Raw genomic sequence first — 23,568 nt, forward strand, 5'->3', positions numbered from 1 at the left:
TATTTTTTCTTTTATTACTTGTGAACAATAATGCTCATTTGAGTAGGAAAAGCTTTGGATTTGAGCTAAGTCGAAAGAAACTATTAATGTAATAGTAATCTTTTTTTTTTTTTTTTTTTTTTTTTTGGCATGTGGAAGCTCTCAGGCCAAGGAACTTGAGTGACAACAGCAGATCTTTAACCCACTGAGCCACCAGGGAATTCCCAAATAGCAATTATTCCTTAAAAAAAAAAAAGCGGTTTTTATCCTGGGTTGTATTTCTTGACATGTTCAAAATTATGCTGTTCTTTTTTTATATGGCTGTACTTGGAGCGTACAGAAATTCCCAGGCCAGGGATCAAACTCACACTGCAGCAGCGACCCGAGCCACTGCAGTGACAATGCTGGATCCTATGCCACTATAGAACTCCAAAATTATGTTGGCATTAAGATGTGTAATTGGTTATATTTATATAAATCCCACAGTCTTAATTTTTTAGAAGTGTAAGAATTATAACTAAAACAGCGGTGAAAAAGCATCTGAGTAGCAATTGGAAATGAGTGTCCTGCTTACAATAGAGTACTTCATTTTTGTATGGTTCTTTTGTGTTGCTAAGTTACCTAAAGCCCTTTCAGTTTTGAATGGCAAGAATATGGGAGTTAAAAATATGTTGTCTTATAGATGTTTCTTTTTCATTTTTCCATCCCCATATAATTAACAAACCCCTTGAAGCAAAAATTACAGTTTTTCCTTTTATGGGCTTCAAAAAACAAATTATTTTCTGTGTACGTCTTTAAAATCATGCAGATGTGCTTATGCTCATGGGAGACTTGGATTTTCAGCTTGAAAGCGCCAGTAATTATAGACTAGTCATTGTCCCTTATCTGAAGCCACTTAATGATCTTTAATTGGATTTGATTGAAATGAGGCCCGTGGATATTTAATTCGGTTAAAAATGTGCATGCTTTTGAGTTTCTTGAGCAAAGCTAACATATTTTTGAGGAAAAAGAGTGAAAGTACCATGCTGGTTAAATCTATGAAAATGCCATGATAAATCTGTAGCTAAAGAACAAGTACTTATTTGCTGACAGAATTATAAACTACATAATAGGTAATCATAAAATTATTGACCCTTATCCGTGAACATATCTAGGGTATCATTTTGCGGCAAATTGAAGCCTGACTTACATTCTTTTACTAAAAATATTTATAATTTGAAAAATGTTAGCTATCATTTCTAAGTTGTTGGTGATGAGAAATACGAGTGTGAAAACAAATAGACCGATGATGACTTGTTAGGTAAGATCTGAACCGTTGCCCAGCGTGGCTAGGACAAAGCATTCCCTTAAAGGTGAATTGACTGTCTTGTCCTTATTAAGAAGCTAAGCTGTTATTATCTTGATCTTGAAAAAGAGTGACTGTGAATGAGTGGATCAGGTGCTCATAATGGGTTCCTCCTCCCCGCCCCTACTTGTTTATAAGGCTGCACATTACAGGGTTTGGGATTCTGGTTCAGTATCTTAGGAAAGTGTTTCCATAGTCACAGCTACAGGGATATGTTACAAGCCTGGCAAGCGTGCTGTCTGTGCTAAGGAGACCACCACCTAAAATAGCTCGGAAGAGACTGTTTCTGATACCAGCTTAAGTAGTTTAAGCTGCAGCTGACAGCCTGCTTTATCATCTATGTGGAAATAAGAGAGTAACTTCTTGACTTTATTCTCGTTTAAAGTTTATAGTAAGAACGTTCTCTGGTTTTTTTGGGTGGAAAACCAGGTAGTTGGCTAAAAAAAACCTTAATACCGGTTTTAAAGAAGGCTCTCTGACATGAGTAACGTCAGATGGAGAAGGCCCCCTGCTTCCACACACACAGATCACTGTTGTATATGGTCTGGGCTTTTATTTTGGAGCAGGGTGCAGTTGTCGTGGTGCTTGGAGAGCCCTGAAGAAGTCGTGTGGGTGGAGAGTTGGCTGATGCTAAGTTGCTGTGAGCAGGTAGAGCTTTCAGAGCAGTGGTTTTATTTGTACGGAGATCCCTGACAGTCATGACCGCTGGGAAAGGTAGGCTATTCTAATACATCCTGAAAAATGTTTGTAATTATTGCTACTTAATGAGGAAATGACATATTTAAGGTGTTTTCTAATTGCCTTGGTAACTAGAAATTGTGGATGAAACACTGGAAAATAATTATTGTGAATATTCGTATTTAGACAGGGGAAGGTTGTGAAACCTACGGCTATATTAACATTAATGCTGACCTTTAAGGACCAGGAGAAAGGAGGCAGGCACAGTAAGATCAGGTTAGGTGTGTTTTCTTCAGCTTCTATTTCATGTACTTTTAAATTCTTTTCTGCTCTCTTATATTCACAGTATATGGGTCACGAAAACAAATTATTTCGCAATTATAAGACATTTGTTAACTTAGGCTGTCTTAAAAGGAATCTACCAGCTAGAAATGTCTAAGATTTCCCAACGGTGGTTAGAGAAAAAAACCCACATAAATCATGGTAGTTCAGTGATCTGTTTCTGTCTTGAGAATCATTGTATGGTGTTTTCCTTCCTTTTTGGCAACATTTGCATTTTTAAAAATGCAAACATGGAAATGAAAAACTGCAGAAGTATTGTTTACCAGAAGTTTTATGGATTAACCTTCTGTCTTTCCACGGAGGTTCTGCCCAGGTTTTGGAGGCATGGAGAGGATGCGGGGGCTCTGTGTGAGCAGCGTTTGTGTTGGAAGGAAGTGCGGTGGATGTGGTGTGAGCCACTTGTGTCCCTTTCTTGCTCTCCTAGGGGATGGTCCTCCTGGCAGGCTTTTAATTTGTTGTCTCTGAAGGCTGTTTCCAACCCTTCAGCTGAAACAGGTATTATACAGAATAAATTGTGCCCAGTAACAAGTGTTCATTTGTCTCCCTTCCGGGATTGGCACATGTTCAGCTTGTTTGCTCTGTTTTGTCCTAGATTGTTAAGGGGTGTGTGGGTGGGTGTCTTTTTCTCTGTCTTCTTAAACTTAGTTTGATTGAGACTGCTGAAAATGGTTGTACTGGCAGACACTGGATTTTGCTTGTTAATTGTATTATAAAATTGAGAATTTAAAGTGTGTCGTAATGGCGTTCATTTCGATTTCATCCCTCATTACAGTATTCTGTCTTCAGGTTAAGTTGCTGTAGGAAATCAATACCTGGGCAAGAGAGCTAAATAATTCATGTTCTGAGGTGACCTCTCTTAGAACCCTTCATTTGAGGATTTGAGAATGTGTTACTTATAATAGCATTTGTCTAACGTTGTTGTATTTTGGGGTTTTAAAAAAAACAACAGGGAAAAATAATCATGGGGTTGACTGATTTGTGTTAAAGACCATGGAGAAAGCCTTGTGGGTCTGATTTTAAAATAAAGACTGTTCTCTCACTTGATAATTCCTTTCAGATTACCTACCTCCTTACTCACTTACCTGAAATGCAGGCTTTACAATCATTGTAACTTTTACCCCAGGGAGCTGCAAGTATTGTAGAAAACTAGGATTAAAAAGTGTTTCTCGTGGCAGTGGTATATTTGAATCTTCCTCTGCCAACTCCTGGATAATAGGGACCCATAGCAATCTACAAATTGTAACGCCGACCATTTTCTTTCTTTCTTTCTTTTTTTTTTTTTTTTTTTTTTGTCTTTTTGCCTTTTCTTGAGCCGCTCCCGTGGCATATGGAGGTTCCCAGGCTAGGGGTCTTACTGGAGCTGTAGCTGCCAGCCTATGTCAGAGCCACACCAATGCGGGATCTGAGCCATGACTGCGACCTACTCCACAGCTCACGGCAACGCCGGATCCTTAACCCACTGAGCAAGGCCAGGGATGGAACCCGCAACCTCATGGTTCCTAGTCGGATTCGTTAACCACTGCGCCATGACGGGAACTCCCAAATGCCAACCATTTTCTACTCCAGTTCTATGTAGGTATTGTAGTATTTCAGAGCTCTTCCCAAATGTCCTCTGTTTCATGATTATCACAGCAGCCCTGTGGGGAGTAGGCAGGGAGGTTTCAGTCCTTTAATCGGGCTGGTGGCCCGGGCTTTGCCATCTTAGGCCAGTCCTCCTCCTAGCGAGCTGGGTCACCCAAGCTCAGTGCAGCCTCCCTCCTGCTGCAATAAAACCTTGGCTTTGTTTGTTTCTTTGATCCTGAAATTGTGCCATTTTTAGGAGATGGCTTAGGGAATAATTAAAGCATTCAAAAAGATATTATTAATACAGGCATCAGCCTGCTTTAGACACTTTGAAAATGTGACATCCTTAATCAGCTGTTTGCCCAGTGATGGGCACGTGGGGGCGGAGGAGAGGGATTCTGGGCTTGGAAATCATGACACAAACATGATGAATTTGCTTTTGAAAGCAGCTTGGTATTCCTGGAGGGGAAAGTGCAGGGGAGATGGCCGGGGCCCTGCATGCCGTGCTAAGAAGCAGAGATTTTCATTGTAGGCCATTTATTCCTCCAAGTTAAATTTTGAAAAATTGGGTGGAGAGACTGATGCAGGGTGACCAGCTTTAATTTTACCAAATGTAACAACAGCAACCAAAATATATTTTATATTAATATATAAATATTAATATTATTAATATTAGAACTAGTAAAAAATTAGTCCTTAGTAAAAAATTAGTCCCTAGATATTAGGACTGGTAAAAAATTTTTTTTAAAGATGTAATTCAGAATAAATGCTATTCTTTTTTTTTTTTTTTTTGTCTTTTTTGCTTTTTCTAGGGCTGCTCCCGCGGTATATGGAGGTTCCCAGGCTAGGGGTCTAATTAGAGCTGTGGCCGCCGGCCTACGCCAGAGCCACAGCAATGCGGGATCCAGCTGAGTCTGCAACCTACACCACAGCTCATGGCAATGCTGGATCCTTAACCCACTGAGCAAGGCCAGGGATCGAACCCGCAATCTCATGGTTCCTAGTTGGATTCGTTAACCACTGCGCTACGATGGGAACTCCTAAATGCTATTCTTTTAAATGAAATAGATTTAGCTCTATGAGGATTTACATTCTTTTCCTTAAAGTTTAGTATAAATCATCCAAAAAGTGGCACCAATCCATTAAGTGGGTTTTTGGTCCTGGTGACTGGAGTCATAAGTGGATGAGCGAATTTGGGGCAGGAGTGAGTAAGCATGTGGCCCTCACAGTCCCTCAGCCTGAGTGTGAGTCTGTCTGCATGGACAGTGTGTGACCTGCGCAGACCACTTGTCTGTCAGCCTTGATTTCCTCACGGACACGTTGGGGAGATGAATAATTCCTGTGTCATTGTCAGGAGTGAACGAGATGCTGGGGGGATAGCTTGGCTTCAGGCCTGGCCCGTAGTGTTGTCCAGTGTGATATAGGGACCCAATCTAATGGGAGGGGAAAGTTGGATTTAGGTTAAAATATTGTTGATGTTTTTGTTTGGATAAGGAAAGCTCTCAAGAGAAATAAAATGCAGAATCAGATGAATTATAAGGTCTCATAGAAAGTACTGCCACCTGTGCAGACCTTGGTTTCTGATACCACTGGGCTCTGTGGGGATGGCCGATGCAAGGGCTGGAGCAGGGACCACACCCAGAGAGCCTGTTGCCTCTTATAGCCCAGGAAGTTAAGACATGCTCCGACAAAGGGAAACAAATCCAAACCATCATGGAGGTAGATCAGTGGTCACCAGAGGCTGCCAAAGACTCCAATGACCAGAGCTTGAGCCAGTTGAGTGATAAAGTAGCGCTGGATTGTAACCCAGAGTATAGATGTTCCTGGGTCTGTGCTAAGACAGGTGAATGACTGACTAAATACATAAACAGGGGAAAGAGGCAGATCCCCATACAGAGTGAGTCTAAATCATTCACATGGCTGCCATCCCCCCTCACCACACCTCCAAGGGCGTGACACCCAGCTCTGCATGCTTCGCGGTGTGGGGAAAGGGGGAAGGGTCACTCTATGGTGCAGACATCTGACAGATGCTGCCTCAGCCAGGTCAGCGAGGTCAACAGTGGTGGGCTTGTAGACAGCCTGCATGCTGACGATGCGATGAGAATGGCGTTTTATCTCCGTGGTTGTCCTCCAGAACCGTAAGTTCTGTCTCAACAGGACAGAAACCACAGGCAAACCCATATGGAAGGATTTTCTGTCAGCTCCCCAACCAGTGCTGCTTGAAACTGTTAAGATCATCCAGAACCAGCAGAGTCTGAGAAACTGTCACAGCCTGGAGGGGCTGAGGGAGCCACGATGGTTAAGGGTGATGGATATCCTGAGTGGAGTCCTGGAACAGATGGAGGACAGTGGGAAGAATGGGGGCTCTGGGTCAGGTCTGGACTTCAGTTAATAGTAATGAGCAATATTGGCCCGTTAATGGTAGCCGTACTAATGTGTGATGTTAGTAAGAGGGAGCTGGGTGTGGAGCATGCAGGGACTCTGTACTAGCCTCACAGCTTTTCTGTAACTCCAACACGATTCCAAACTAAAAACTTTATTAAAAAAAAAACCCGAACTGCATAGCAGTAAGGGCTTTCATTTTCTTTTGTTAACATTTGAAATACTTAACTATGTACAGACATCAGTTGATTTTATTCTTTTGAAAAAGGCCACAGAATTTATCTGGGTGGTGGGATTATGTGTTTTTATTGTTCAATGTTCTGTGTATTTGAAACATCTATTATCAAAAAAAAAAAAAAAAAAAAAAAAAAAAAGAGGAGTTCCCGTTGTGGTGCAGTGGAAATGAATCTGATTAGTATCCAAGAAGATGCGTTTTTGATCCCTAGCCTCGCTCAGTGGGTGGGGGATCTGGCGTTTTTTTGTTTTGTTTTGTTTTGTTTTTTTAGGGGCACACCCATGGCACATAGAAGGTTCCAGGTTAGAGGTGGTATTGGAGCTGCAACTGCTGGCCTATACCACAGCCACAGCAACTCAGGATCTGAGCCTTGTCTGGAACCTACACCACAGCTCAGAGCAATGCCGGATCCTTAACCCACTGATGAAACCCTCGTTCTCATGGATACTAATTGGGTTCATTACTGTTGAGCCACAACGGGAAATGGTGCAGTCACTTTTAATGTGAGGAATCTTTCTTGTAGGGAACCTTTTCCAGATTTGGCTCTGGACTTTTCCAGCTGACTGGCTTTTGTTCCTGGGTAGTGGTTGTCAAGAAGAATTGGGTCAGGGTTGGTACAGTGATAATTCAAATGACATTCCCAGACGAATGCAAGGTGCAGATCTGATGTTTGTGAGACTTGGGTTCTGACATTAATTAAATATAATACTGTTAGGGTGAGTTCAAAGATAAAATAAGTAGTGTAGTCAAAAGGAGAAAAGAATAGTAGATCAATGAAAGGAGATACTGTGATTTTTGTTAATACGACATTCAGAGATTATCTAAGGTGTTGAAATAAATATTCCTTGCTGATTCCTAGAAGTTTACTTTCAGTTTTCAGTCATTGCTGTGCAAACTTTGTTCACACATTTAAAGTTGTTTGAAACTCCCCCCTTGCCCGTGCAGTAGTAAAAATGCAAATCCAGGTAGGTTTGGTTCAAATAAATGTCTTCACTGAATTTCTTTCTTTCTTTCTTTTTTTTTTTTTTTTATGTCTTTTGTCTTTTTAGGGCCACCCCTGGGCATATGGAGGTTCCCAGGCTAGGTGTCGAATCGGAAGTATAGCTGCTGGCCTATGCCACAGCCACAGCAACGTGAGATCCGAGCCATGTCTGTGACGTACACCACAGCTCAGGGCAATGCCAGATCCTTAACCCACTGAGCGAGGCCGGGGATGGAACCCGCAACCCCATTGTTCCTAGTCGGATTCATTTCCGCTGCACTACGATGGGAACTCCTTCACTGTATTTCTTGAGTACTTTTGTGGGGCATAAGTACTGGTTGAAGTGCCCCAAAGTACCTTAATACCATGGAGACATTTGCATTGTTATAATTTCTGGAGCTGTTCAGCATGTCTGTGAGCCCGTGCCGTCCTCGTGTCAGTCTGTATAGCTGCCTGGGTTGCTTTTTGGCCCCAAGGGCTTCACACACATCGTTCCCACTGGAGTACACTTTCCTCTTCACCTGCTCGATGTCTGCTGATATTTCAGCTCCACTTTCACTGTGCAGAGGCTTCCTCAGGAGTCCCTTCCCTGGACCTCAGAATTCTCTGGAATTGTTCTTTCCGAAGGCCCCCCTCGCTGATGGCTCTTAGCTCTGAGATAGAAAATGCTCTGTTCTCTGAGCTGTCAGCATCCAGTGCAGGGCCTGGCCCAGGTGGGCACTTGGAGGGCATTCCGAATACCCAGGGAACAGGTAGGCAAGTGGTCCTCTTTCTGCAGACGAGGAGCAGGCTCAGAGAGGTCAAGTATCATATCTAAACTAAGAACGAGGGCAGGGTTTGGGAGTCTGGAGAGCCCTTTGACATCTGTGTGCTTTTCGCCACTGTCTGTGCCGCCTCTGAAGGTTGGAGTCCGATGGGGAAGATTGGAAGTCCTGTTATGTCATCTTCTCGGTGTAACCTCACCCTGACTGCTGCAGCCTCCATGCTGAGGATGCTCAGACCTTTAATTCAGCGTGGCTCTGAGGTTGGAGGCTTTCCCGGTCCCCTCCTCCCTGATGGACATGCACCCAGAGGCTGCTCTTAGGTCCTCGGAGCCGGGGCTGAGCCCCCCTGTTACCCACCCATGCATTGATTGCTGGACCGCTGGGCACAGCATTCTGTCTGGCACTGGTGCCCAGACATTGGAGACAGATCGACTCGCTATGGTTTGAAATTGAGGGGTGATTGAGCAAGGCAGGGAAAATTGTAAATAGTTAGGAGGAGTTTCATGGGGTTCTTAGAACTGGGGTCCAGGCTGCGTAAGTATATACGTTGTATTTCTATAAAAATAAAATTGGGAAAAAACAACTGAAAGGCTGTCTTTTTCCATCTTAAAATTCACTTTTGGCAACTTTAGTTTACTTGGATTTCTTTGCATAGAAAGGAAAGGGTCTGAGAGGGCCCCTGAGTGCAGCTGTCTGCAGCTGGGCACGGAGGAAGAGGTGGTCGTCCAAGTTAGGTGACAGTCTTTGACCACCGAGAATGACCCAGCTGTTCTTGCTTCCAGTGAACTAGCTCTTTGCTCATGCATTAGAACTTCAGAGAGAATTTTTTCTCTTCTTGCCATGCTTTTTTCATTCCTTTCCTCCATTTCTCTTCCCTCTTCCCCACCAATTTCTTTTGTATCTTTCCTTTTTTCCATTCTGCTGCCTTCGAGAAGCCTATTATCTACTGGCTGTCTCTGGGGTCAGAGCACATTTTTTGAGCTGATCTGAGGGCCTGTGATGAGGTCCAAGTGCCCTTCTGGTGTGCTCACACATGCCCTGCATGACTAGCTTTCTTTCTCTTTTTTGGGGGGGGGGATTATTTGTATTTATTCTCTTTCATTTCCTCAGTAAAGGCTGGCTTTCTACAGGCATTTGGAGGGGAGTGAGGCTCTCGGAGCAAACTGGGTGTGGCAGTTCTCACATACTGGCCTTCTGTGGCACAAATTGGGCAGTGTGGTTGCTCTGGGGGTTGGCTCTGGAGATGGGGAGTGCTGGGGGAAGCCCAAGTGACAGTGAGCAGGACTCAGTGGCTGCCAAGGTGATGGCGAACCTGTTTGTAGGGCTGAAAGATATGTATGTGATCAGCGTGAAAGGATAGTTATCAAGCAAGTAATTTCAGTAATGTGCTTGAAGTTTACCTGACAGTGTCCTGTACCTTGTAGTATGCCTTATGCCTGTACTTACCTGTACTTTTTCCCCTTAAATGCACTTGCTCATAGGCTCCCATGGTGTTCCTCTCTCCTTGAGCTTTTCTTCGCCTGCTTCTTGTTTTTAGCCTGCAGCTCTGTGGCCTTGACACATGGCCTTGCACCAATCAGTCTGTCTGAGACACTCTCACCTGGCAGGGACTCAATCTAGATAATTCTCTAGACAAATAATACTGACAAACCTGAGTGCCATTAGCAACTAATGGACCCAAATGTGATTAAAAGAATTTTAGAAAGGTAACTAATTTGAAATTCTGAAACAAGTTATTCTTGGTTTATATTACTATTTGCTTAATAATTATGTAGATAATTATAGCATTGTGAACCTCAAGTAGCTATGGGAATAAGTTTAAGTAAAGACAACAAGGCCTTAGCAGTCGTCAATTTGTTTTAAACATGTGTGTATTACAGTTATCCAAAGCCCTTTTCTTACTGAAACCATAGAGAAACCATCCACTTAATGAGATTTGACTTTTCAGATTTATAAGCCTGGAATTACTCAGACTGAAATGAAAACGCACTAGAGAAACAAGACATAGTAATAGTTGGAGAAAATGAAATTGACCCAAACTCTTGATACGTTTTCTTAGAGATATCTACTAGTAAAGATCTCCAAATTCTTGAAATAAGACTGGGATTTTCTTTTTCCTTTCTGCTTTTTAGGGTTGCACCCATGGCATATGGAGGTCCCAGGCTGGGGCTTAAATCAGAGCTGCAGCTGCCTGCCTACGCCACAGCCATGGCAACTCCAGGTCCGAGCCTTATCTGTGACCTACACCGCAGCTCATGGCAATGCCAGATCTTTAACCCACTGAGCTAGGCCAGGGATCGAACCTGCATCTTCATGGATACTAGTTGGGTTCATTACCACTGAGCCACAAGGGAGCTCACAAGACTGGAATTTTTAGTTCACTACACTGCTTAATTCTTTCTTAGACTCTCTTCCTGAGCCATCCTGAGTGTGGCTGATCTGTGAGTCATGGGATTTAGTGTAATTCCGTGATAATCCCTTTGATAATCTTGTTTCCTAGGAAAGAAGCCTGAAAGTAGCTGAAAATTCATGGCAGGGAGAATACAAGCCACTAGTGTCTGGATTTAAACTAACTTTCTCCTTAACTCTGTGCAGGGGCTGATGCAGGATGGATAGCAAGTTGAAGGTTCATTTCTTTGGGGAAAACATAGTATTAGCAGGTGGGTTTAAGTTGTGCCTCCAGATTGCTCAAGAGATGCTGACTTTAGTAACTTAAACCGCTGAATGTGACTTGGGGACTTTTCCTTCAGTCTTCTGCTCCTTCGTGCCCAAGATGAGGACAGTCCAGGGACAGTGGGGTTCCAGGACCCGTCTGTTGCAGATGGCAGCTGGCTTGTTAGTTCTCTGTCCCCATCAGCAGTCCTTGTCCCCTCCATTGTCCAGGAGGGGCCTCTGGGATCTGTTCTTCCCCAGTGTGGGCACTGGGTGGGCAGGTGGATACAATCCTGAGTCACATCAGCTGGTGAGCACATGGGACCTTCTCCGTCCCCATTAAGGTAAGTCCTCTGGCATCATATGCAAGTGGTACAGTGACAGAGTGAGTCAGGTTGGAGGGTGGATACGAGGATACGCGATCCTTTCTCAGTTAATATATGACCCTGTTCTGTGGGGCCCGCTTCTGTACTCCTTTGGCACATGCTCTGCGTGCCTTCAGCCAAGCATCACTCTGAGTCAGAACTGCTGTGGGGTGTACGGCTGGTTCCCACGCCAGATGGCTTGGGAGCCACGCCTTGACTGTCCCGAGTCCCAGCTCCCAGAGAGTGCCTGGCCCTGAGGATGCTTGCTTTGGAAATGCTGAGATGAAAAGGGAACGTACCCATGAATTCAGAGGAGTCTCCTCTCCTGCAGCCCTGGGTGCAGGGTTGGGTGGGGGCTTTGGCTCGTGGGCACCCACCCAGTTTCACTTTGGAAGTAACACAGGGATACTTTAAGACCAAATCACCTCTCAGGTGACCCTGTGCCCTGGACTTGAACTTGAAGTTACAGGGGGTCCAGGAGGGTTTAGGGAGAATTTAGGAAGTTGATGCCATTTGGTGGAAGCATATTCCTAGTTTAGCTTTTTTTCCTTTACCTGTTAAATGACGAATTTCTTTCCTCTGACCCTGAGGACATTGTCGGTGAGCCCACCCCAAGGCTTCTGGATGAGGGGCAGGTGGATCCTTTAATTTTGGAACCAGCTCTAGGGAAGGGATTTGAGGCCTTCTTTGGTTTCTCAAAAAGTCCAGACATTTCTTTTTGCTGTGTAACCTGAATTCATTATGCCTTTTATAAGTGCATTAAAAACATTCTGTTCCTAATTCTTCAGCTCCATCCACATATTTTGAAAGGATACGCTTTTTGTACCTAGAGCATCACATAGTGACAGAGTGTGATGACTGCCGTTTGTAGAGAACCTCTAGTTTTCTTATCTTCGTGCCTGTTCTGTCTCATCTGTGTGGCATCCCCTGAATGCAGCATAGAGTTTGTCTTGGTTGGTTGTGAGTGTACACGCTGCATCCCTGGTATACTTGTAAGAAGAGGGTTAATTGGCTTGTGTAACTCAGGTCTTGTTTACCTCCAGGGATGCAGCCCTAGCCTCTTCCCGGCCTCAGCCCCACCCCCACTCCCCACCCCGGCTCTGCCTTATGAGATAGGTTCTAGAATGGATGATGGCTGTGGGTGAGGCAGAGCCTCTGGGCTTTGGCTAGCCTGGCTCCTGCCCATCCCTGAAGCAGGGTATGGCCCCTGGGGGGATGGCAGTCCCCCTAGATCAGCCATCGCTGGCAGGAGAGGAGTGGGCTTGCTTTTGGCTGTTCCCCCATTCCTGGGCAGTATTCCCCTTTTTTCATAGATAAGGAAGCAGTAGCTTATTTCCATTTTCTTTTTCTTTCTATCTATCTATCTATCTATCTATCTATCTATCTATCTATCTATCTATCTATTTATTTTTTGGCTTTTGTCTTTTGAGGGTCACACCCACGGCACATGGAAGTTCCTGGGCTAGGGGTTTAATCCGAGCTGTTGCTGCCGACCTACTCCAGAGCCACAGCAACGCCAGATCTGAGCCTCTTCTGCGACCTACACCACTGCTCACAGCAATGCTGGATCCTTAACCTACTGAGCGAGGCCAGGGATCGAACCTGCAACCTCATGGTTCCTAGTCAGATTCATTTCCCCTGTGCCATGGTGGGAACTTCCATTTTCTTTTTAAACCTCGAGGTTGGTCCTGATGAAAGTGCAGGCCAGTGACTAATGGGACAGGCTCAATGCCCAGTGTCTGCTGAGCCTTTCCTCACCCACAAGGTCACCTCAGGCCTGTCTGTTGTCAGCCATACCTGCATCCCCTGAGCCTGCTCGCTGCTACCTGCTCATCCACTGTAGAGCAGCGGGATGTTCTCCATCCAAGACCCAGAGGAAGAGCCCTAATCCATACTTGGGGAAGGCCTTTGTCACTTCTCCCCAATGGGCAGGAGGGGCTCTCAGGGGCAACATTCCTGGAGGGTTGCCCTAGGACCTCACATTTTTCGTCTCCCTCTTCAGTTACTGACAGTATTTTCCTTGACTGTCTCTTTCCCTCTCTACCCTGCTCCCCCCTCACAAACCCCACCCTGTTTCTCGCTCTTTTAGCTTCCTTTGTAAAGGATGAATAAAACTGACATGGATTTCCACTTGTCATCCTGCTTTGCTCCCATTCTTTCCTCTGGCTTTATCTGCTCTGAGGGTGTCTGGTTGGGATGTCTCAGCATCAGCTCAGCTTGCATGGAAAGTGGGCTGGGGAATCTAACCCAGTCCTCTGCCTCGACCTGAGCGGCTGAAGTCAGATTCTTAACCCACTGCACCTCTGTGAGAACTGCAAGATTTTTCATCTTTAAAGTAGAATGATGACACTACTTCCCTCCTAGGGTTGTCAGGGGATTTAATGAGAACACGTGAGCCCCAAACACAGGCTGGGCATGCAGTTACATACATACGTAGATATACATTAACTGTTATTACTTTTTTTAAAAATTTATTTTTTAATTGAAGCATAGTTGGCTTACAATGTTGTGTTCTGCTGTATAGCAAAGTGACTCACACACACATATATATCTACCCTTTTATATATTTTTTGTACTGTGATTTATCCCAGGATATTGAATATAGCTGTCTGTGCTATACATTAGGACTTTGTTGCTTATCTATTCTGTCTATAATAGTGTGCATCTGCTAGCCCCTAACTCCCAGTCCAACCCTTTTCCCCCTTGGCAGCCACAAATCTATTGTCTGTGCATGTGAATCTCTAAAAGATATATTTATTTGTGCCATAGTTTAGATTCCACGTATTAGTGACGTTATATGGTATTTGTCTTTTTGTGTCTAACTTCACTTAGTATGATAATCTCTGGGTCTGTGTTGCTACAAATGGCATTATTCCATTCTTTTTATGGAAGAGTAATATTCCATTGTATGTGTGTACCACATCTTCTTTATCCATTCCTCTGTCGATGGACATTTGGGTTATTTCCTTGTCTTGCTATTGTGACTAGTGCTGCAGTGAATACTGAGGTGCATGTATCTTTTGGGATTGTAGTGTTGTCCAGATATATGACCAGGAGTGGAATCGTTGGATCATATGGTAGCTCTATTTTTAGTTTTCTGAGGAACCGCCATATTGTTTTCCATAGTGGCTGCACCACTGTTGTTCAATGCATTGACTGCAGTGGTATATAAGGGTGAAAGATTTGAAACAATCGGGCCATGTATGAGTGATTGATTAAATATTATATATGTGTGCAGTGTAATAATCTTTTAAAATAGTTTATACTATTTTACGAAATTTAGGAAAAATTTACTAAATATTGGTAGTGGGCAAAACAGTTTTTGTGCATGTGTGTGTATAATGATAGGTTTATAAATTTGTTAAAATCTGGAGATGCGTATATGTCAGTGTGAACAGATTAATTTTGGGGGGGTTTGGTTGATGTAGGAGAACTTTGACTTTTAATTTTCAAATATGTGTATGTTTTATCAGAAAAAAAGCATAAAGATATTTCTGACTTGGGGGGATCAGGAGAGTTAAAAAATATTTCAGGTTGCTTTACCCTACTTTCTTTGTCTTCCCTAGGCATTTTCATAGCCTTGTTTGACTCTATTATCTAATAAAACCTTATTTTTTTGGGGGGGGGGCGTCTTTTTAGGGCTGCACCTGTGGCATATGGAAGTTCCCAGGCTAGGGGGCTAGGGGTTGAATCAGAGCTATAGCTGCCGGCCTACACCACAGCCACAGCAACGTAGGATTCGAGCTGCATCTGTGACCTACACAGCAACACCAGATCCTTAACCCACTGAGCGAGGTCAGGGATCAAACCCTTGTCCTCATGGATGCTAGTTGGGTTCATTACCACTGAGCCACAATAGGAGCTCTGCCTTATGCATTTTTGAAAGTAATGAAAGCTTCTAAAAAAGACACATGAAGAATGGTTTGCACCCATTCACAAATTTTTAACTTTTTTCGTAGGGGCTGCTAGAGTTAACTATTTGCCCTATTGTGTGTGGGCCCAGGCTCTGTCATAGGTGGTAGGGATACCAAGGAGAATATGAAATGGTCTCTCCTCCAGTGAGAGAGAAACAGATCAGATCTGCAGGCAGCTCCTGAGAAGCCCACGTGCGGCCTGTAGCACAGAGAAGGACAAGGCTGCAGGGCTGCAGAGGACCTGTGTGTTCAGGATTCCAGGGGAATGTGTTTGGCATATGGGGCGAGACGTGCCATCAGCAGCTTAGAGCTGTGAAAGACCAAGAAGGAAAAAACTTGGGGATATTTACGAAAAGCAGCCTGCTTCTGGGCTTATTATCACGTTTCTGTGCGGCCTCCTCTTGGGAGTGCTAATTATATTCCAGTTACTAGGCTGCCTCGTTTTTCACTCCCTTGGGAGAGAATTTCGCTAACAGGGAGTGGGTGAATCTGAAGGCCTGTTAAGAATATCAGCTTCCACAAAGGACCTTGCTGCAGGGAGACAGTTGGTTGTTTAGAAAAGAGGCATCTTCTCCCCATTGGAGTTGCACGAGAGTCAGCCTGCTCAGGAGAGAAGAGAGGCAAACCTTGCTGATTTGGGGTCTGGCCTTCCTGGCAGAGGGGCAGTGGAACAGACACTTCTTTCTGTGACATTCTCTTTGTCCTCATAGATGAGTGCATGCATTTTCTAAATGGACAGTGTGATCACAGACTTGTAACTCCAAGTTCTTTTTTTTTTTTTTTTTTTTTTTTTGGTCTTTTTGCTATTTCTTTGGGCCGCTCCCATGGCATATGGAGGTTCCCAGGCTAGGGGTCGAATTGGAGCTGCAGCCACCAGCCTACACCAGAGCCACAGCAACATGGGATCCGAGCCGCGTCTGTGACCTACACCACAGCTCACGGCAACGCCGGATCCCCAACCCACTGAGCAAGGGCAGGGACCGAACTTGCAACCTCATGGTTCCTAGTCGGATTCGTTAACCACTGCGCCACGACGGGAGCTCCCACTCCAAGTTCTAAACACCGAACTTGAAGCCTGTCTTTAGACTGGTGTGTTTTTCTGCCACTCCCATACCCGAAACCATTGTGACAGGGCTACATAATGGTCTTTGATGACTTCTGACCCACAGAGTGTGTGTGGCTTGCTGCTTTCAGTTCAGTTCCATCCTGAGGCCTGGGGCTCTGCTGAGGCTCCCTGAAGGATTCAGAATCTGAGTCAGTTGAGGCTGGTGAGGAACTGCTTCTGCTTCCCGTGCTGGCCCTGGTTGCCCTCCGGCCTCTGTCCAGCATCAGGACCACGATTCAGGGCTTCAGTCAAGTTCGTAGATGTATTCAGCTTTTGAAATTACGCTGGTTTGCTATGGAGTCCACGAATGACTGTGTTTGTACTCTGGACTTTTTTTTTCAAAAGGTCCTGTCTCCTCTGTGTTGTAAAATCTCTTTTGTGTCAACAGTTCTTTTGGGCATGCTGTTTGGCTGCTATGTTTCACTTTACTGTGCCCAATAATTGGATTGCCAGGAGTGGGGTAACTGAGAATTGGATGAAAATACAGTGTCACAGTGTAGAAATTATATGTCTGGTCCTATTGATATAACAAGGGACTGGAACTCGGGTGATTTTTGTTTGTTTTTCGGCTGAGCCTGCAGCATGGGGAAGTTCCCGGCCAGGGACTGAACCTGTGCCACAGCAGTAATGCCAGGTCCATAATCTTTTGAGCCACCAGGGAACTCACTCAAGTGTTTTTTGTTTGTTTGTTTTTTAAAGCAATTAAAGGAAAGGGCTTCAGTGAGCTTATTCCAAGTGTCTCCCCCAACCTGTCACATGAGAGAACTAACCTTCATCTGAGTCTTTGCACTGGTGGCCAGAGATAGAATTAATTATTTCTTTGGGCTCAGGAAGAACTGATCCTTCTCTAAGAACATTTTCTGTGTAACAGATGTTGTCTTAATGTGTGAAAATTTTTAAATTGATGTAATAACACAGACTTGCACAGCTAAAAATACTCCTTGGTTAAAGCTCTAGAAGAGGCTCTATACTAACAGATGTCTGCCTAGCTGAAAAGCCTGAAGAAAGTGGGAGTTTCAAGGACTAGTAGAATTCAGTATGCAGTGATTTAGTTCAAAAATACTGAAACGTATTAGAACCTGAGACTGCGGAGCTCCTCATCCTAGATGGGGTCCAGAGTGGATCCCCTTTGGGACCACAGTGCCACTTTGAACACAGCTCATTTGTCCAGGTAAGGAACGGCCCCTGCTGCAGATGAAAAATGTAATTCCAGTTAACTGAAACTGGGCTCCTTTTTGAGAGCCCAGCATCCTTTTGAATTTGATTTTTATTTCTGGGAGTCCCCAAAGCTGGGAACCTTAGGGTAATAAGCTTATTTTCAGATGGTGTGTTAGTTTTCAAATAATAGGCTCAATCGGTTTTTATCCTCCAAACACCTTTTCAGGTGAAGTACCTGTAAATCTAAAGCAGTGTGTCCAGCTGTTAATTTGGAAAATGAACTTCTAACTCGGATAGAAAATATGCGTGACTTTCTTTGTTAGTGCAGAGATCACATGAAAATAATTTGATCTCGATGGTGCAGCATCACAGAGCCCCTTCCCTTATGCTGTTACGTTGTGTATGTGGGGTGTGACCTCTGAACTGGTATTCTAAGCAGTGTGGGTTTGGGGTTTCCTGTGTGTGTTTGCTCTTTATAGTTTCTGCTTAGCTGTTGGATTTTCAATGTCACTTCTTATTAACATCACTGTGCTTCACTCCTGTGTGTCCCCCTCACTCTTTCTGTATTTAATTGCTTCTCATTTGGTTAGAAAATTGGATGAGTAAGCCTGTTAGATTTGTTCCCAAAGGGTAAGTAAAGAGACTGAGTTGGAACTCTTAGAGCTCAGTTTAAAAAACCCTACTTTGGGAGTTTCCGTTACGGCACAATGGGTTAAAGATCCAACTGCAGTGGCTCAGGTCACAGCAGAGGCACAGAAGAGGCGTGGGTTTAATTCTGAGCCCAGGGTGGTGGGTTAAGGATCTGGCCTGGGAACTTCCAAGCAGTCCATTTCCATGGTGATGAAGTGTGTGTCTTGTCAGCACAGTAAACCATGTGACATCGCAGTAAATTGGGACAAGTTGTAATTAACATATATGCTCTTAGAAGACAGAGTCTAAACTGCTTCCACTTTCTTCATACTTTCCCTCAGTTTTTTGGGTGGCTTCCTGCATATATCCTAACTGCCATCGCAGCTGTATGCCAGCATACATCCCTTCTCTGGCCACGAGGTTGTCTGCCTATGACATGAGAAGTATAAAAAGAATGGAAACTAAATGTTGAGTGTTTTATTAAACAGTCATCTTTTACGGTAATTAAAATATGAGGTGAAAATCTTGTATTTGCCCAGGTATTCGCTGTCGCCGATGCACTTCATTTCTTAGTGGAGATCCAAGTTCCCACTTGTTGTCATTTTCCTTTTGCCTGAGGATCTTCAGCGTTTCTTGGAGCACACATCTGCTGCTGATGACTCCTTTTGTTTGTCTACATAAGTTTATTCCGCCTCTATCCTTCAAAGCTATTTTTGGGGGATATAGAATTCTAGGCTGACACTTGCCTTTCACCATGTTCAGTGTGTCATTCCCTTGTGTTCTGGTGCACGCGGATTCTTTCTTCCTTTCTTTTTTTCTTTTGATGGCTGCACCCACGGCACATAGAAGTTTTGAAAGAAGCTTTGCTGGGTCCGTGCCCCTCAGTCGTCATTGACCTCTCCCACAGTCTGGAGCTGTCACTGTTCTGAGAGGAGTAATGGTCACAGTTCTCAGCATGGCTGAGTAATGACAGCGGTCCACACGCTCCAGGAGATGCCCTGAGGACAGATGGGCTGAGGCTGGCAGTGCCCAGTGGGCGACCTTGTCCTTGACTCTTGGGAGGGGCCTTAGTAGCATGCTCTGCAGTTTAAGAATCACTTCTGAGTCCACATGGGAAGTCTCTGCTGGTAGATCACTGAACATCTACATCAGTAAGACACTGTTGTGTGGATTGAAGGAGCCTGTGAAACAGCACAGCTTGATGAGGTGATCTGGGAAATATAAAGACTTGTTGAGGGGAGCTTATTTGCACAAGGATGTGGTTCCTCCCTTACTGTTGAATAAAAGAAGCCCTGTACTTTGAAGAGGATGGTTGGTGAGCTGTGAAGGAACAGTAGGGTCTGAGTAGACCAAGACTTGGCTGTGGGCAGTTTAGCCAAGAAGCAACTAGTTTGAGAAAAGCATGTTATTTGTATCTGTTTTCTGGTCAGCAGTTATTTACTTCAGATTTATTGGTAAAGATCTAATGCCCTATTTCAGAAATCATGAATATTACCCACTATGGATGTCAGTTTCTCTCTCTCTCTCTTTTTGTTATTTGTTTTCTTTTTAGGGCCAAACCTGTGGCATATGAAAGTTCCCAGTCTAGGGGTTGAATCAGAGCTGCAGCTGCCGGCCTAAACCACAGCCACAGCCACAGCCAAGCCAGATCTGAACCACATCTATAATCTGCTCCACAGCTTGCAGCAACACCGGATTCTTAACCCACTGAGTGAGGCCACGGGTCAAACCTGCATCCTCATAGATGCACAATCAGGTTCTTAACCTGCTGAGCCGCAACAAAAACTCCTGTTTTTTTTTTGGTTTTTAATCACTCCTAAGTTCTTTGTTTATCCTCCTGAATGACCCACACTTGCTATATAAGCCCTTGGTACACTCATGTGCAGCATGACAGCTTTAATTCTTATGTCTTCAAAATGCTGTTTATAAATACATTCATTTTTCTAAGCCCAAAGATTTATTTTTGCTTTTTAGATTTTTAAATGCAGCTTGAACATTGGTTAAATATATTGCTATTTAGAAAATTTGTAAGTTAATGAACTTATGAAAAAAATGTTCAAATTCACTAAAAGAGAAATGCAGTGAAGAAGAGGTGTGGGTTTTGTTTGTTTGTTTGGCTTTTCAAATTTTGGCTCAAGTTTAAAATGATAATATTCATGAGTTCTATCGATGCTCAGCGGTTAGCAAACCTGACTAGCATCCATGAGGACATGGGTTCGATCCCTGGCCTTGCTCAGAGGGTTAAGGATCCGGCATTGCTATGAGCTGTGGTGTAGGTCTCAGACACTGCTCAGATCTGGCGTTGCTGTGGCTGTGGTGTAGGCTGGCAGCTGCAGCTCCCATTGACCCCTAGCCTGGGAGCCTCCATATGCCGCGGGTGCAGCCGTAAAAAGACAAAAAGACCAATAAATAAATAAATAAATAAAATGATAATATTCAATGTTGGCAGGGGTCTGGCAAGATAGGCACTTCTTTCAACTTCTAGGAAAAGTACGTATTAATTTTTTGAAGATAAATTTGGCAGTGCACATCAAAAACTTTTATACTCTTTGACCCTGTAATATTGCTTCTAGTAATTTTTTCCTTAAAATTATTAGACTGAATTCAAGCAAAAAAGCAAAAAAAAAATTTTTTTTGGTGCAATATTATGTCTAACGGTAAGGTATTAGAATCACCCAAAATGTGTGACAGTGGAGGTGTTTTTCATTTGTGTAATTTTCAAAGTACAAAGTACCATTCAGCCCTTAAAATGGTATTTATGAAGAATATTTCATCATATGGTAAAATGGACATATTTGAAATAAACAATGTTCTAAAATGAAATAGCGTCTCGCATTAACTATTAAAAAATGCATGAAGGATGGTCAGAAATATTCCAAATTGTTAAAGTAACTGTTCCTAGGTGGTAGTTTTATAATAAATTGCTTTCTTCTTTATGGTTTTTCTATTTCCTAAAATTTGGGCGAGAGAGCATTCTGGGTCTGTGAAAGCAAACCCGATGTTTGTAGCTGAATTTTGCACTACCTCGGGCTTTTCTTGACCCTGGACCTGCGCCTCAGATTCCCAAAGAGCAGACAAGCCATCATCTCTAAGGCTAGTTGCTATTTTAAGTTAAGGTGAAAAAGTACTTAAACATTTCTTAAAAAATGATTTCTGTGCTTACTCTTCAGATAAAAATTTTGATGATGAAGATTCTGTGGATGGTAATAGGCCTTCTTCTGCCAGTTCCACGTCATCCAAGGCTCCACCAAGCTCTCGGAGAAACGTTGGAATGGGGACCACCCGCAGGCTCGGTTCATCCACAGTTGGATCCAAATCTTCAGGTGAGACCGAGCCTCATGTGGTGGTGAGGGCTCAGCTTGTCAGCGTTTAAAGGCAGATGTACATGATATTTGCCCACCGTGCCCTTTAGAAGTGCAGCAGTTCTGCTGGCAGTATGCTTCCACCTGCTGTCCTTTAATAAGATTAGTTCTGTGCTGTTGATGTTGATACCTTGCAAGGTGGAGCTGCTGTTTTGCTGAGGCAGAGCCTGTAGGAGACTGAGGTTAAGACGAGGGAGGGCAGAGCTAAGAGCCAGAGGGAGAGCAAGCATCACTATGATGGCTGGTTTCGTCATTGTCCAGCTAGGCCTGCGACAACCAGGGGGTCTTTTTAGCCAGTTTCTGTGTATCAAGATTGCGGCTGTCTGGAAGTCAGATTATACCATCTGTCTTTAAAAAGAGTTTTGTTGCTACAAGTGGCGTTCTTCCTTGTGAGACCAGAATGGATGCTGAATTAGTAAAGAGTACAGATCCCACGGCTTTGAAAGTTGATTTACAAAGGTTTCTTCCCTAAACGCCTCCTCTCCCGCACCCTAATTTAGCCAGTTTTGAATCCTTGTTACATACAAGTTTCATATTGCTGTCCCATTTTAAACTTACATGCAAATTTCCTACTTTTTAACCTCTAAAAGATCACATGCTTGGTCTTTGAGTCCTATTCTGTTTGTGACACTTTGCCTCACATAGAGGAGGCGCTTGGCTCCTCCGGTCTGCTGGGTGGGATCCAGGCCTAACCCTAAAACACACGTAGAGCACCACATCACAGTGTGTCTGCAATCTTTTTACAGTTTGCTTGTGAGGGCACTGTGACTCTTCAAGAGTCATGGCATGTGTTTATTGCTGTCAGGAGTTGTCCTTAAAGCCCCTTTCAGTCTAGGTGGTTGACCAGGACGCCAGACACCAGATAGCTTGGTAAGAAGCTCTAGAATAGGAGGCGGACTAATCAGTGTAAATCATTAGTGAGCATTACAGGGATGGCTGTAGACGACAATTTTGAAACCTTTATTATGAAGAAAAAGCATCTGATAAAGCATCATATGATTTCCATATTAGCAAATGAAGTTCATATTATCCAAAAAAAAAAAAAAAAAAAAACACTTTTTCCCAAACAATAGCAATTAACTTTGAAGATACAGAGCATCTTACAGCAGCTTTATGGGGAAAAATTGCAACTGATAAATAAATGAAAAATGGACAGTTAACATGAGCTTAAGGAAATGAAAATATTTTGATACTAATATGAAGTTGAGACAACTGTTAAATTCTTTAGAACTTATTTGAATGTTTCACAGATAGGTTTGGTTCCTAACTATGATATAATTTAATGTATTCCCTGAGGAATAAAAATTTCTATGATATGTTTATTAGGAATCTTGGAAAAGATTTACACATTAAGACAAATAGAAATCATCTAAATCCTTTAAAGGCTAGACCGGCCCACTAAGCAAGTGGTCTCTTTAAATGACTTTAAGCTAATGTGTATAATTATGTTGTCTAATTACTATAGTTTGTCTTGTTATTGAGAGTCAGTAATGCTTGTCAGTCGCACAAAACTCTAGATTTTACTTATTAAGACTTTAAAAAAGTTACAAATATTCCAAAATGTAATTTGATTGTGTATATTCAGACTTCTTCGGTGCACATTGTTTACATTTTGAAAAAATCCGTCTTTTTGTAGCTGCAAAAGAGGGAGCTGGTGCTGTGGATGAGGAGGATTTCATCAAAGCGTTTGATGATGTACCTGTAGTGCAGGTGAGTTGGATTAAAAGCAAGGTGAGCTTAGTCTTCAGATAGTGTTTTTCAGATACGTGATGTTCAGCGTTTCTTACTAGAGAGGGTGGTTTTGACTGTCAAGACCACAGGAGGTCTGAGACGGCATACTAGGACGTGTTGGAACCTTCCACGGCTAAAGTGAAGAGCCGGAGCGACGGGCACTGTGACTGTTCAGTGAGAGCTGAAAGAAGCAGCTGCTAGTAATGAGCTTGTGGGTCAGGTCATATCACAGAGGGAAGCAAGTAAGAAGATTAGAATAAGCGGACAGAAAATGGAGTTCCCTCTGTGGCACAGCAGGATCAGTGGTGTCCCTGGAGCACTGGGACGCAGGTTCAATCCCCAGCCCAATCCAGTGGGTTAAGGATCCAGTGTTGCCAGAGC

General features: G+C 43.5%; 1 protein-coding gene across 50 annotated transcripts in view; it reads left to right on the forward strand.

Annotated features, from left to right (window-relative positions):
- The window catches only part of CLASP1 (cytoplasmic linker associated protein 1), a 259,813-nt gene that overhangs the window by 121,210 nt on the left and 115,035 nt on the right, over window positions 1–23,568 (forward strand). For 47 of the 50 annotated variants that reach the window (XR_014829645.1, XR_014829648.1, XR_014829633.1 and 44 more), the window contains exons 9-10: window positions 21,265–21,417; window positions 23,093–23,166. Coding sequence is in view for 31 of the 50 variants with exons in the window: in XM_084999583.1 (XP_084855709.1) it covers window positions 21,265–21,417; window positions 23,093–23,166 (227 nt within the window). In the remaining 19 variants the exon portion in view is untranslated. Of the gene's footprint in view, window positions 1–1,930; window positions 2,039–21,264; window positions 21,418–23,092; window positions 23,167–23,568 lie in introns of those variants that run through there. The other 3 variants (XM_084999600.1, XM_084999601.1, XM_084999603.1) reach the window with 1 other exon arrangement.

The sequence above is a fragment of the Sus scrofa genome, chromosome 15 (genome assembly GCF_054392235.1).
Source record: "Sus scrofa isolate SSC_HxYL_T2T_F1_AM1 chromosome 15, Sscrofa_HxYL_maternal_Yorkshire_Landrace_v2.0, whole genome shotgun sequence".
Lineage (NCBI taxonomy): Eukaryota > Metazoa > Chordata > Mammalia > Artiodactyla > Suidae > Sus > Sus scrofa.